This window comes from Sprattus sprattus, assembly GCF_963457725.1.
Source record: "Sprattus sprattus genome assembly, contig: scaffold_34, whole genome shotgun sequence".
Lineage (NCBI taxonomy): Eukaryota > Metazoa > Chordata > Actinopteri > Clupeiformes > Clupeidae > Sprattus > Sprattus sprattus.
In genome coordinates this window covers 228,478-244,635 of record NW_027667030.1, presented here as the reverse complement: position 1 = coordinate 244,635, position 16,158 = coordinate 228,478, and the positions used below count along the sequence as shown (strand labels likewise).

The 16,158-nt window shown below is 42.5% G+C and overlaps 1 protein-coding gene across 1 annotated transcript; it reads right to left on the bottom strand.

Moving 5' to 3' along the window:
- Positions 1–2,654: 2,654 nt before the first annotated feature.
- LOC308382502 (hydroxycarboxylic acid receptor 2-like) lies at positions 2,655–3,608 on the bottom strand (the record flags this gene model as incomplete). Its single annotated transcript, XM_080860909.1, has 1 exon — positions 2,655–3,608. One exon carries the CDS (start codon positions 3,606–3,608, stop codon positions 2,655–2,657), a length of 954 nt encoding a protein of 317 aa, XP_080717035.1.
- Positions 3,609–16,158: the final 12,550 nt, after the last annotated feature.

Here is a 16,158-nt window from a genome sequence, read left to right as displayed (position 1 = left end):
AAAATATACCAAAACAATCCACAAAAAAGTAGTACACAAAACATTACATTACCAAATCATCAAAATCTATCACAAATAATTCCTTTAATACATAAAAATGAAACACAAACCAATTTACACACACAAAACACATAAAAACTCACAAACACACTGACAACCATGACTCATTCTTTGTTAAAACCTACTGAACAGTTTGGCGATCATATTTTGTAACGCTTTGCATTACGTCTAGTTTTTAACAGTTTTTATTAGTAGCCATACTAGTTGATATCAGCGCATTACGCTGTATTTTGCGAATTTACCTTAGCAACATGTCCACAGATAGAAGTTGGACAGTGGTGTTTATACAACAAGAATAAACATGAAACACACACAAGTTTGTATTGAGTCCAATAACATATTGAAAAGAACACATTTTTTGCACAGAAAACAATACGGATGATTGCATGTCTTGTGCTGATTTGACTTTTGGTGCTTTTCCTTTTGTGGACAAAAGGCTGAATGCACTTCCCCACTTTTGTGGACAAAATAAACTCTGCCCATGTTCGATATGTCAACAATTCTGCTATATCACGGAAAGAGTGATCTTAAGCCCAATACAACCTGCGAGTCCACAAGTTGCCTTATAGCTGTGCAAGGTATTTCTTGTGAAGAGTTGATGGCAGTAACAACTAAAGGAGATTGTGCAAACTCTTATAAAGATGTTGCAAGATTGCACAGAAAAAACACATTCACATGAAATGCATCAAAAGGGTGTCGACAGTTTGACCTCTGGCACCTAAACATGTGAAATCCTGTTGCCAGCTATAGCATTGTATGATACTGTAAAAAAAATTGAATCCCAAGTACACTGATAATACTTGTTACTTAACAGTTAGACACCTGGGCATCTTTTTGGTTGGTACATTTTGAAAGGGTCTTTTCACAACAATCTAAGAGACAGAAAAAAGGAAGCAGAAGTTTTGCAAATGCACAGAAGCAGCCTGAGGGGGGAGGAGAAGTGAAAGTCCTCTCTATGGCAGAGGTGGTGTAGACACACACACTCTGAAATTAACCTCTGCATTTAACCCATCCAGGGAAGTGACACACACACACACACACAGTGAAGTGAAGTAACACTAACCCGGAGCAGTGGGCTGCCATTAGTGGCGCCCGGGGAGCAGTGATAGGGGTTAGGTGCCTTGCTCAAGGGCACTTCAGCCGTGGATGTGGGCATGGGAGAGCAGTGGTCTACCACTTCCCCCGCCCACATTTTTCTTACTGGTCGGGGATCGAACCGGCCACCCTTCGGTTTCCGGCCTGAAACCCTAACCAGTAGGCCACGGCTGCCCCTTGAGAAGGAGTCCAATGGAAGCCCAGGACAGTGCAGACAAAAGCAGGGGCTATTTCAGAGCAGGGGCAGGCTTTGAGGGAAAGCATTACAAAACCTGAACGAGAAATTATTCAATAATGCTATCAGATTTAGAGACCAGCTTGTGAGAAAAACTCCATAGGCTCCCAGTGAACACAGTGAAACCCTTTCAGATGGTTCAGAATGTGGCGACACTTCATGAATTGAATGGAATTGAGCTCAGTCATACAGACTTGGGCCCCTTCAGTTGGTTCCTCCAAGGTCCCTGCATTATAGACTGTTCTATTTGTGGCTCTCCAATGGTGGAATGATCAAACGCTATCAGAGCTGGGGTGTCCCTCTCTATCTTCAAGAATCTAAAGACCTGTTGCGAGAGACCTGTTGCGTTCCTTTCCTAACACCTCTAACCCCCTAACATGCCCAACCAGCATTCCAGCCTTTCACTTTCTCTTATTGAATAGATTCACTACTCCATACTGTACGGAGGCTTGAGTGTTGTTCCTCATTTGTACCTGGCTTTGGATGCAGGCGCTGGATATTCCAATGCAGTCACTGGAACATGGTTTTACTTTATCCATGTTAACAATGCAATGGCTGGCAACAGGTTTTCCCATGTTCAGGTGCCAGAGGTCAAACTGTCGACACCCTTTTGATGAATTTCATGTGAATGTGGCGTTTTCATACAACATTGCAAAATCTTATGGCCTTTCTAAGAGTTGCACCATCTCCTTTAGCTGTTATGCCATTAAGCTCTGTACAGAAATACCTTTCAACAGCTGTATGGCAAGCTGTATTTAGTTTGAGAGTCAAAAACAGATATTGTAATCGGTTGTAAAAGTTCTTTCCTCATCCCTATTCTGAAATTTATGTTACATGTTAAAAATAATTACCAATTAATAGAACCTTCTTCATGCTTGATACGTGTAATGTAGAATATCAGATCAGAATATATTCCATAGGTGACATCAAATAGACATTTATTCAAAATGTGTACATCTATTAATACATTTATACACAATAATACATAAATACATGTTTGGTGCTTGCAAAATAGGCCTTATGTGTTTTTAATATTTTCTTTCAATAGTTAATTTGTTAATTAGTTAATTTTATATTTATTAGTTTATTTTATGTTTTTAAATGAGAAAAATACAATATTTCTAAATTCATATGTACATTGTGTAAATCACATAATCACAAATGCTGAATATTCCTGTTATAGGACCTTTAAAACAGTAAGCACTACATGACAGCATGAGTGAAAAGTCTTTCACTTCTTTCTGTCAGCCTGGGCGCTGCTGTCTTAAGTTCCGTCCTCCCCTGTGTCCACTGTTCCCTCTGTGCTCTGGAGTCTCACCAGCTGTCTGCACACCCGCATGAAGGCGGGGCTGGAGAAGTAGTAGAGCACAGGGTCCAGCATGCTGTTGAGGTAGGTGAGGGTCAGCGTGGTGTAAAAGACCACATTGACCACCTCCACAGATTTGCATGTCCTCTGCGACCCAACATTCACCCAGATCAGAATCTGGGCCACGTTGCTGGGCAGGAAGCAGACAACGAACACCACCACTACCACGACGAGGGAGGAGAGGGCCATCTTGATGTTGTCGTAGCGATCCAAATGCCTGCGCCTGAGCTCAGAGACGATGCGGAGCGAGCAGACAAGGATCAGTGCCAGGGGGACGAAGAAGGAGATCATGAAGACAGACTTGTACCAGAGGGACGCAGGGTCCAAAGCCAGGCACACCATGAAGCTCTCGCACTGTGTGGCACCTCCCACCACCAGGTGCTGTGGAGCCATCAGAAGGTGGACGTTGATGGAGACGGTGAGCACCCACACCACCACAGCCATGCCCACAGCCTTGGCGATGGACATGGAGTTGAGGCGGTGGTGGGGGTGCAGCACGCGCACGTACCTGTCCAGAGCGATGAGCGTCAAGAAGGCGATGCTGCCGCCACGGTTCAGGGACACCAGGAAGAGGAAGATGCGGCAGAAGATGCAGCCGAACCTCCAGTCCAGTCCGGAGAGGTAGTAGCTGGCACGAAATGGCAGCACCACGTTGAGGAAGAAGTCGGCCAGGGCCAGGTTGAAGAGGAAGACTGTGCTGCTCTTCCATGGCCTCATGTGCCAGCAGAAGACCCAGAGGGCAAAGCCATTGGCCAGGACGCCCAGCAGGAACTCTATGATAATCAGAGGAGGCAGCACTCTGGGGAGCAGCTCACCCTCGTAAGGACAGCAGGCGTTCACTGACACAATCATGCCTCTGTTTCTGTGAAACAAACTCTGGTCCTCTGGATGAAATATCAACAGTTCAGCAGCAGGGTTTTTATTTTCAAACACAGATGTTGATGCCCAGAAGTTGAGATCGACCACAAAACTGTCCAAAGGGTTTTATGTAGTCTAAAATAGGAACAAGACTTTATGTGGCCACTTCAGGGAAGTGACGAGCATCTCTGTGCAATATCTGTGTGATGGCACACATTCAACACTAAGACCAAAGCATCAGTAGATGAATTTTATGTGAATTTCATTTTTTTTAACATTGCAGCATTTTACTGTATGTGCTCTTATCAGAGATTGCACCATCTTTGTGCTGTAATGTAACTTTTATACAGAGATAACTTGCAACAGATATGAGACAACCTGCTGTTTGTTTGAGAGTCAGAATGGCAACATTTGAATGGGCTGTTAAAGTTTTTAAACTCATCTCTTCTGAAATACGGCATATACAGTATTCTCACAATATTCCATGAAAATGGATCATTACCATTTATGGAATCTTCTTCAAGTCTTATATGTGTGATGTAGATTTTAACAGGAATTAAACTTCCGATCATTTTCACAGTTCTTTCAATACCATATATACTTTTGTAAAACAATTAACACATTCACTATAAGTAGTTTATGTGAACTAAACCATGGTCACTTCTGCATTGCTTAGCGCTTAAGAGGTCCTTTCCCACTTGTGGGAAAAAAATCTTGTTGTTAAAGCTCTGTGAGTTTTGGTCCTAGACAGATAAAAAGAACATCCCCAGCAACCTTGAACCCTTTACTTAAAAAATATATACAGTTTGAAAATAAAATCTAGATAAGCACTTTGTAAGGAGAATAGAGCTGATCTCTTGCACATTTAAGTCTGCGAGTGAGGTTTCTGATCCTAAGGACCCACCTATTAGCAAATGACAGCTATTCATATGATAAGCAATGGTGATTCAGTGATCTCTATTGGGCCATGGTGGGGCGAGAAAACCTCTGGGGGTAGTGGGCCACAAAGACATTCCAGGGCCATTATTTAATTAGTCCAGGCAAAATAGCGTTTTACGACAGACCCTAGGCGGAGTTTGACATTTGAGTAGGGGGGGGTGGGGCAAAAAGAAAAAACTCATCGTAGAAGCTGAGACCAGCAGCGTAACAATGACTTGACGGGCCCGAGTGCAAACCTTATCAATTGACTCCATTGCCGTCATACTGCCACGTGAAATTATTGATAGTGCATCTTGGTGAGGCGCAGGCAAATGTACTTATGATGTACAATACACATTAAGGGTTGGTACAATATGTTGTCATGAAAACACCAATGAACACAGTATTTCATCGATCAAACTGATTTTGGAGACACAGTATATAATGAGCAGATAGACAACACATGGGAAAACATTAATACAACTTCTTCAGGGGGTTATCAAACATTATTGTTGTAAGATTCTTTTCAGTATTTAGACTAACTATCCCTAATCACAAAAGGTGGTCTCGTGGGTTGTAGAGTGGAGTCTCAATCAAGGAAGCTGAGATGGTTTGGATCAGAGCCAAAGATATTTATTGTAGCAGACAAGAAATATCTCGAAGTACTTTTCTGAGTCTAAGCATCTAAGGTACCGGTGGAGCAGAGTTCTTTCAGGGCACACGCAGCCTGCGTGGATCCGTCCTGGAGAGGAGATGGTGTCGTCTCTCGTGATTCTTGCTCTGATCGACCTGAGTCTAGCGTGCAGCCCAATTTAACCAGTATAATTACGTAAGCCAAATAGAATGTATAACATCTCTACCAAAGGATTACACACACACATATGAACACGTAAACAGTCTCATGAGCTCATTGATGCCCTTGCCCTTGGGCCTGATAGAATGGGCGCCTTTGAGGAATGCTACTCAGCACATACACAGAGGGGCCTAAGCAGACAGAGTGGAGCTGTCTCCAACGGGCATCATATGCCTTTAGTATACGTTATGGTGACCTGTTAACCTTACTGGGATCTGGGCCTACATGGTCCCTCAGGAGGGCCTGAAAGTGATCGAGGTACCTACACTAGAGATCTGTACATGAGAAATACACCAGAATCTAACATTCCTCCCTCTTGATCATTCTTAAACATAGTTTAAAATATCAACAACAACAGTGTATTTCTGGAAAACCTAAACAATAAACATATTACATGGCTCTGACATTTTGTATGATTATATGGAAAGAAAAACAAAACAGGGAAGGAGGGTGAGGAACTGGAAAAAAGGACAGGAAATAATAAAGCAAGCATACTTGTCATACACTGGGAAATCCAGTATAGGTTCTGGGGTCACTCGGGGGAAACCCTACTGAAAGTGGGGGGAGATGTGAAGGGAAGGTAAAGTAGAAGAGAAGCGTAATCTAAACAATTTTGGGGAGATGGGTTGGGGGACGGGGGATTCCATTCTCAGGTATGGCCTTTAGAGCGGCCACCTTGGGAAAAGGGGGCATCTATGGAGGATGTACCATAGGCAGCGATGTACTCAGGGAATGTGAAGGGGACAGCAATGTAAGGTGGTACCTGTGAGGAGGTTTGCATTAACCCACAAACCCAACAAGCTTGTGCTCCTTTAGCTTTGGCTAAACCGTGCGCAGCCAGCAAGAAGGTGTTATCTCTGTGGACCTCATAATGGCTGTCAATGTCACAATTTCCTTTTATACACAAATAACATATCAACAGGGCATACAACACATGGCATTTCATTTTGGAACAGTCGTTTCAAGAGTCTTCTCCTGGGACGGCTGATGAAGAGGATAACAGTTCGTGGTCTGGAAAGTTCAAAAGATGGCAACACAGTTCAGATGGTGCAGATAGCCACGCTATCTCAGGATCTCGGTCGTGATGACGATCTCCAGGTTTCCAGCCACGGGGTACATAGGATTTAAAGAACAAGAGCAGTATCAGTTGGGGGGGAAGCAGTGTCATCTAACATAGTTATGTTAATCTAACACAGTTATGGCATGCTTTAATGCTTAGCAGCTAAACATTCATCTTGATTACAGTAAACACTATTATAGCAATAAGCAAGTGTGATTCTAATCTAAGAAGTTGTACCACCAAAAACCTATACCAACATCTCACCTGGACTGGTTCGAGAGGACAGAGGAGAAACCTGCACTTTAATTCCCTAATCTTCCTTTCGTCACTAAGCCCTCCGTAAAAATAAAAAATAAGAAATTAAAGTCTTCCCGCACTCTGACCTCCCTCTTCTCACCTACTCTGTAACACAGACGTGAAATTTTGCCAGCCCAATGAATGTCAATCTCAGTCAGCTGGTGCATCAACTAACTTACAATGGCTTGCATGGATCCATTTCGTCTTGTTAGCAACCCTAATGGCAGATGGCGTAACTAACAGTATCTGATATGGCCCTTCGTATTTGGCCTCTAGCGGAACTCTTTGTGGTTTGTGAATCATGACCCACTGTCCAGGAACCAGAGAGTGTCCTCCCTCTGGCGGCTCAACCCAAGCCTCTTTGACTTGGTTGGACGTCAGCTGGAGGGTCTCTGAGAGCTTGATGCAGTAGTTCATCAATGCGTCTGAGGTGAGGGGCACATTGGCTGTGCGCAGGTCAACTGAGCCTGGGAAGCTGAAGAACCGGCCAAACACCACTTCGTAAGGGGACAGTCCCACATCTTTGTTGTGCGTAGTTCTCATGCTACTCAGCGCAATGGGGAGCGCGTCCACCCAAGGTGTTCCTTCTTGATGCATCTTTGCCAGTCTTTCCTTCCGCCATTCTTCGTTTCCAGATTCCTTTTTCAATCGTAGGCATTTTGCGTAGTCGTTTTCCGTTCCGAGGTCAGTTTTCATTTCAACATTTCCCTTTTTCCTCCTCTCTTTTTGTCTTGCTGCTCTTCTGGATGCGTCATCAGCTAGCGCGTTACCACGTGCTTCTGGGGTGTCCAAGTTCGTGTGAGCTTTCACCTTGACCACCGACAGTTCAATGGGAAGTAGCATTGCGTCCAAGAGATCTGCTACCGCGTTAACGGTGTCAAGCACTGTGAAGATCTTGAGGAACTGGTCACAAGAGGCCACAACAGGACTCAGGTGGGTGAGGCCTTGATTGGCCAGACGGTAGTCCACCGTCAATCTCCAGGATCCATTTGGTTTCTTCACAGGCCACACCTGGGCGTTGGAGGCAGATTGAGTCTTGTAGATGATTCCTTGGTCACACAAATCTTTGATGATTGGCTTCAGTTTGTCGACAGCAGCTCGGTTGAGCGGATATTGTTTCACGCTTGGGGGAACTTTTGCAGTCAACATCACAGGTTCCCTTTTCAGCAGACCGCAGTCAGTCTTTCCCTTGGCCCTCATGGGGTGGTCTTGTTGCAAGTACAAGGCCTTCAGAAGTGTCTCTTTGGATGAGGGGAGTGTGTCCAAATCAAATTTCCCTGCATATCCTGAATGCAGTGGTTGGTGATTGGCCTGTGGCTGAAGCAGAGGAGGGGCTGATTGGGGTTGGGGTGACAGGTAGTCCTGTTGAGGTGTGAGTGGCAGTGGAGGCAGGTGGGGACCCATCTTCATAGGTGACTGCATCGGGTGCATTGCTTGGTAGGGCCCGTGGATTGCTCCTGCATAGCTGTCATCTGTTTCAAACATGCTTGCGTGGGGCGGCACCGTAAGGTCCATCAGCACCCCGTGTGAGCACCATGTCGCTCTCGTTGCGTCGAAGTACCATTCCAATCCCTGGCCACCAGATGGCGCTGTCCCTATTTCGTAATCGGGAGGGGCTGGGAGATCTGGGTACTGCCTTGTGGGTTGACCCCTCCCTGTTGGTCCCTCCCCCCTGAAGGACCCTGCCCCGCAGCTTCTCGAACCTGCATTGCCTGCTTGGTGTTTAAGCCAGAAGCACATCTTTTTTGTAGCTCCACTAATTCTCCCTGTAACCGCCTTATACACCTTTTTAAGTTTGCGTTTTGGCCAAAAATCATGACTGGTGTCAGAGAATTTATCCTTCTTTTCAGCCCATGCTACGAGTGATTCATTAATCCGATAGCCATCCATATCACTCAAGATGTCTTCAAACAAAAAATCCCCTTTTCCAATCATTGTTAAGGTTTCAGTGCTTTTATCCACTTCCGTGGGTTCAGCAGCCGTTACCATTTTCAAAGTGTTCTTATAGCCACACCCTACAAATCAAATTCAATTCAACTTTCTTTTAGCTGTAATTTTAACCACAATGTGTTTTCTCACACACTATAAAACAAATCAAAATGCACCTTCCAAGTTCAGTAGCTGTATTTTAACCCCAATGTGTGTTCTCTGTGCCTCACACACTATAAACAATCCAAATTACCCTTCCAACTTTATTAGCTGTAGTTTTAACCAAAATGTGTCTTAGCAACACACTACAAATTAAATCCAAATAAACTTTCCAAATTCAGTAGCTGTAATTTTAACCTCAATGTGCGTTTCTCTGTGCACACACTGCAAAAATCCACAGCCTTATCTATGGGCCTTGAGCCCGCACCCACACACACGCACACACACCCCTCCCTCTCTCTCTCCTTCTCTCCTCTTAGGAGCAAAAACAGAGGGTTGTGTGCCTGTGAGGAATCTTGAATGAAAGGTGGTCGGTTCCTGTGTAAATTCCAGTTGTAGACAGCTGTGGAATGTTTTCTTGCCCGCCACATTTTTTTTTACTACAGCAGTAACATGAACTCAGATGTAGGCTACTAGCCTACCTACCACCATTAAGTTGTATTGTGCTATTTAAAATATTTATAAAATATCTAGTCATGGCAGACATAAAATTCCACACATTTTTGAACCAATGCAATCACTCGTTTTAGCCAACAGTGCCCCCCCTGCCCCCACCACAAACTCTGCTGCTGCGACAGACTAATTGTAAAATATTTTTTTTCAGCATAGATCATTTCTATGAGGTGTCCAGAAAGGGAATGTACTAACTCCGTGATTGATGTGGACATAGACATATAAACGTACATTCATGTCTATGGACGTGGTAGTGATAACGGAAGTGCTCAATTTGAGTTGGCAGGTGGCAGGTGCTCAAACAAAAGTACAATCTGCGAGTGAAGAGGGATCATGTAAAAGCGATTCTCCGTGTTGATTGATCTCTTGTGGCCGACCTGTTCCTACTGGAATCTGTTTAATTGTGTATGGACTGCCTATTTGGATGCTGAACACAAAACAACCACCACCAACAACCCTTTTGACACTAACTGGTGTCTTTGGCAGTAAAGCTTGCAATGTCATGAAAGTTTTTCTTCCATTTTTCAGCCTGATACACATAACAACATAGGGTATATCCTGAATGGCTAGTGGAAAAGATACAGGTGTTTAAGGTGTGAGGGACCTTATTTTGTGTGGATGTTTTATTTCATGTGAGGATGTCTAATGTTCACTATGATGCACAGTTTGCTTCATCTCCATTGTCTGCACTATATTATTTATTGAACATATGAAACATGAAATGTATCAAGTGAATAAGGTTCTGTCTCTTATACATCTTTGGCTACAGCTGTGTCATGTTCAGACTACTCTGTCAATATGCCCTCAACTTTGGAAACAACCCATGGCTCCTGCATTTTCATCCCGTGCTCCTTCACGGCCAAGGACTCAAGTGTGAGCAGTCCTGCCTCAGCAGTGGGGAGAAACGGCTCCCAGTGGTTCCAAGACGTGTTGATGTGTTCAATTTGTCTAAAAGTCAAAACAAACTTCACTGTAAGATACTTGGCGACTTCACCCGGGGGAACTGCACCTCACAAATACTTCTTCAGACTAGAGTAGGGAGACGAGAAAGTCACTTTTCCTGAAAATGTTTAGATAAAAGTCAAAAAATGATTTAACTTGAATAATAAGATAAGATCCGAGAAGACTTCTCCATCTTGCTAGGAGTTCTAAAATGAGAATTCCTGTTAAGGCCTACCTATTTTTAATTCTGCAAATATATATATAGAGTATCTGCGAATTAAGGCCAGGAATGGTCAACACATTTTGAATAGTCATATCTTCTGTTTAGTTTTCTTTATACAATAATATTAGTAGATATAAGATTACTCGTGATTATTGTTCCAAATACATTTTGGAATCGAGTTGAACGGTTCAATGCAAGAGAAGACATTTTATTTAAACTTAATTACAATAACATTTTTGAAGCGAGGAAATTACCAATTTTTGTCTATCTGCTGTGATTTCTTTCTTTTAACTCTCATTAGTTTGTTTTCTGTGAATGTGAAGTTTAAGTGGGGAGTAAAAAGAAACAAAAATGGCAAAATTTCTCATTTTCTTTCTGGAAAATCAGCACAACTAACGCTGCAATTTGGATAAGAAAATCTCATAAAAATTCTGGAGGGACTGACCAATGTTTCACACTGGCACCCTCTGGTGGCCATAGTTGTCCTGTGCGCAATGTGTGACTGACAGGTATTAATAGTTTCTTTAAAACACCTTTATTTATCCATTTCAAAGCAGCACACAGCACCTATTGAGCATTGAGAAAGCATATCTTTGCAATTTAATAAATAATTGCCTGCTGCATATCTGTATCTACAGTATTTATTTTGCCATATTCATCATATGGGTACATTATGCAATGGGTACAAAACACAATTGTATGTAAAAATAAATAATGAAATTTTTCTGTTTCACACACTCCATTTGCCTATCTTATAGATATAATCTTTTTAAGTTCTTGGCCTCCTCGTGGCCTGCAGGGCACACTACCACCCACAGCAGAACCTTGTAGTTGATGAGCGCCTGGTAGCCAAGGGTACGCAGCCCACGAGCAGGGGTAACAAGCTGTTCGTCCTGGTCGACAGCCAGAATGGTTACACGTGCGACATCTCGGTCTTCAAGGGAATGGCGCAGTCTCCGAGTGGTAATGGTCTGAGCTTTGACGCAGTCGCCGGCTTGCTCAAGGTGCCCCATCTCGGCACGGGGTACCATGTGTTTGTGGACAGCTTCTACACCAGCACCAAGATTTTCAGCCATCTCCACCAGCTTGGCTTTGGGGCCTGTGGGATGATCCGGACGGACTGTGTGGGGTTTCCATGCACAGCGGAGAATGCATTGGGCAGCTGGGCTGCTCGAGGGGAAATGCGCTGGATCCGTGAGGACCCCCTGCTTTATATGAAGTGGAAGGACAGGCATGACGTGGCCATGTGTTCCACGATCCACAAAGCCTTCAGTGGGGAGTTTATGAATCGCCGTGTCCGGAACCCTAATGGAGGCTGGACCATGAGGCAGATTCCTCTGCCTGACCCGGTCAAGCAGTACGACGAGTACATGGGGGGGTGGGGGGACCTCTCTAACACCCTCATCAAGTACTTCTCTGTGGGCCAGATAAAAAACCAGTGGTACAAGAGGATGTTTCTGCACTTTGTAGATATTGTGGTGGTGAACAGCTTCATTATCTCCTTGGAGATGGCACAGGTGAAAAGGCAGAAGCCTCTCAAGATGAAGAGCTTCAGAAAGGCTCTGTGTGAGCAGCTGGCAGCTGCTGGGAAGGACTGATTTTATTTTCCAAAAGACTGAGTCCATCATCAGGGCAGGCTTCCTGATAACAATTGTAAAAGTCTGCTTTCATTTTTTACACTCACTGTCAGATGTGTAACTGTCCAATAAGATATTGTTAATAAGTTATTGAATCAGAAAATGTTAATGTTAGTGTTCTAGGTCAACCCAGTTCTACGCTGAAACTATACAGAAAATATTTGTATTTGGTGCTCTGAAATGTAAACTAAAATGACATAATAAAAAAAAAGCTTCCCAGAACCACCCATTGTGGCCCTAGTGTCTTTCATTTCAGCCATTCATGCTTTTTTTATGCAATGTGCAGAACCATGTTTTAAACAAAACAGTGAGAAACAGCCGTCTGGAGAAACCAGCTTTAGAATGCTAAAAAAATCTCTACGGCAGGTGTCACTGCCTTAAAGGCACCCAGTGCAACTTTATATAAACATTCAATGAAAAATAAACATTCCATTTCTAGTCATTTTTACACGTAGTAAGTTTCAATAACTCCATACCATTACATATTGACATTCAAGGAGCAAAGATGAGACGTCGTTGTGTGGTTGTTACGTCCCTGAACATTTTGTGGCCTGTGTATACCATCCTGTGTTCCGTGTTTTGCAGACAGCCCAGCAAGCGGCCTAATTGCTGCTTCCCTATTGGGTGGGCGGCCGGAGTCAGTCCATTAAAAGGCGCTTCGTGACGTCACCCGGGAGAGCGTTCCTGGAAAGACGCATTGATGTTTGCAGCCACCAGGGTTGCTGCGCTAGAAGCCTCGTTGCCTCGCCTAGGCCGCCAGACATTCCACCAGTATCGGAGTGAGAGTCCGAGATGGAGGCCCAGGATTCCTGGAGGCCTGTTTCTTAAGGCCCGTTTGTTTCTTTGTTTCTTTGTTACTTTGAGCTTTTGGGTTGTGTCTATTTTGTTGTCTCACCGTTTTTCCTTGATTTAATATTTTTTCCATTATTCAATATAATTTTGGGTTAGTTTAATCATAATAAATTATCGTTTATTTTTCCCTCATCCGACGTTGTCTGCCATTTCCTTATTCCCTCCAACTTGTTTTTGTTTACGTTGTCGGACCCTAGCCAGGCACATAACAGTGGTGAGAACTGATAGAAAATCAGTAAACAACAACAATCACCGGGGGGGAGAGGCCATGTTTCCATTGACTGGAATCCTGCTTTGTTTATTGCGGCACCAATAAATAAAGAAAATGGCGGCGATTGTTGTTATCGATTTTCTATCAGTTCTCACCACACAACGACGTCTCATCTTTGTTCAAAATAGTGTAGTGCAAAATACTACTTTTTATTTAAAAAAAACACAGTTTTTCTCATGATTCTCTGCCACATACACATAATATGCATTTCCAGGCATGTATCTTAATCCCCAGAGTCGAATGAACCCTTTCGCAATCATGTGCAATGCTCCTTTGATTTTTTTGTTTTAAGCTTTGAAACGACCTCGTTACATCATATGCGCTGAAAAAAACATTAATTGCTTGAAAAACAAGGGAAAAGGCTGCAAAACACTCAGAATCATTTAAATGTGCAATGATGATGCTTTTAGATCAACTTTGGTTCCTCCCTGGGACTACTGGACCCCCCAGCGACTCTCTTTCAATATGGGTCATGATTCATAATTGGCATGATTCTCTGCCACATACACATTATAGCCTATGCATATCCAGGCGTGAAGCTTCATCCCCAGAGTCTAATTAAACCATCTGCAATCATGTGCGATGCGTCCTTGATTTTAAATGATTTTTTTTTTTTTTTTAAGCCTTTGTAACCTCATATGCGCTGAAAAAAACATTAATTGCTTGAAAAACAAGGGAAAACTTGCTGCAAAACTTGGCCCCATCTGCCATCTTGTGGTTTTTTGAGGAATCGCGTTGAGAATTGACATTTGAAAAAACACTGTGGTAAAAAGGGTTAACGGTTGAATTTGTGAGAACCCGTTGGTGATTGCGTTCACGTCAACTCTACAGACATCCTCGGATTAAAATAATAATAATAATAATAACTAGAAAATGCATTTCCTGAAGGAAATACCAGTGCATGAAATGCAAAAGTTAGGAAAGGAAGAAGAAAAGAAAGAAGAGTGAAAGAAGAAAGGAAAGAAGAGTGGAAGAAGGAAAGAAGAGTGAAGAAAGGAGAGAAGAGAGGAAGAAGGAAAGAAGAGTGAAAGAAGGAAAGAAGAAAAGAAAGAAGAGTGGAAGAAGGAAAGAAGAGTGAAAGAAGGAAAGAAGAAAAGAAAGAAGAGTGAGGAAAGTAAAGAAGAGTGGAAGAAGAAAAGAAAGAAGAGTGAAAGAAGGAAATCATAGTTGAAGAAGGAAAGAAGAAAGGATAGAAGAGTGAAAGAAGAAAGGAGAGTGAAGAAAGGAAAGAAAAGTGAAAGAAGGAAAGAAAAGTGGAAGAAGGAAAGAAGAGTGAAAGAGAAAAAGAGAGTGAAAATATTGAAAAAAGGAGATAATAATGGAGTGAAGAAGAGAGTTGAGTGTGAGAGAAAGTAGACTGAGAGGGTTAGAGAGAAAGATGGAGAGATGGAGAGAGAAAAAAGTAGAGAATGGAAGGTGTCTTAATGTTCCTAGTTACAGTTAAATTGAGAGGGACAGAGAAAAGGTTCCTTGGATTTGGCGCAGGTGTCAGTGGAGCACAGGTGTAAGCCAGTTTAAAGACCCTATTATGATGTCATAATGGCCCAATGTAAGTCAATGGGAAAATTTAGATTCGTTTTTATTTAATATCTTAAAAAGTATAAAGTTTAGAAAAGTGAAAAATACATAGCATAAGTGTCCTTTACAAGTTTGAATGAAGTTTCTACGTTAAACGGTTCGGGCTGAATTAATCGCAGAAAAAGGTAAGAAGAATAAGAAGAACAACATGCCTAGGAATAACAATACAGGGCATTTCATGCACTGTAATAAATACGAAAATATTTGTATCATTAACAATTACGTTTCACATGTATAGTCATGATTCTACGAGGCAGTATTTATTAATACACTAGGTTTATATTGCTCGTAGCTTGACTGTTCTCTCCCTTGTACATCACTTTTGATGAAGGCGTCTGCTAAATGACTGAATGTGATTGTAAATGTACACGAACACTGCAAATGTAAGTGAATAAATACATAAATAAACACTGAACCCAATCTCTAAGAACTATGAAATGTACTTAGGCCTACTGGATTTCATTCTCCTACTTGTGACCAGTCTTCACACTTACGGTGGCTATTTTTCGATAAAAAAAAAGTGACTTCTTAAATGTGTTTTACGGACTTCGGAAGTTCAACGTAAGAAAATATCTCCACCTTATTAATGAACACCTTTTTTGCTTTCGTGTGGATTTGGGAAATTCCGACAGCACACTTGGCTATGGCTGCGTGCCTGTGAGAAGCTGAACATTTCCCTTCTCACGGTTTCGAACACTGCACACTGTTTTACCGCGAAATGCGGTGAGAGACGGTGACTCCATTCATTCACACACGCACGCACGCAGCCACCATTACACAGCATCTTCCCGGAGATCACAGAATATGTGAACCCTGAACATTGTTGAAAGTGTTGTGGGGTGTTTTGTGGGTTTGTTGTGCTTGTTTGTTCCACTGTGTGAGGTTGTAATGGTGTCGGGTGTATGCGCGCACCGAAAATTCAGAACGAGATCTGGCTTCCATTTTGTAGGCCTATATTTTTTTTTACATAGAGTCTGGTAATACATTTATGAAATGTAATGAACATTATTTCTTTTGCTGTGAATAATGAAGGAAGCAATAAATCCGAATATTTCCCTCAAGAGATTAACGTTACTTTCTGTCTGAAGATAAGGTAGATAGATAGATAGATAGATAGATAGATAAATAGCAGGGGAGTAACGGAATACATGTAACGGCGGTACGTAATCGGGATACAAAAAAAAGGGAAATGTATTCCGGTACAATTACAAAAAAAAAGGATGTATTCGGATTACAGATACTTTAATGAAAAAATTGGATTACAAACAGGATTACACAAATAAAATACAAATTATAGATTTTAAAATTAAGA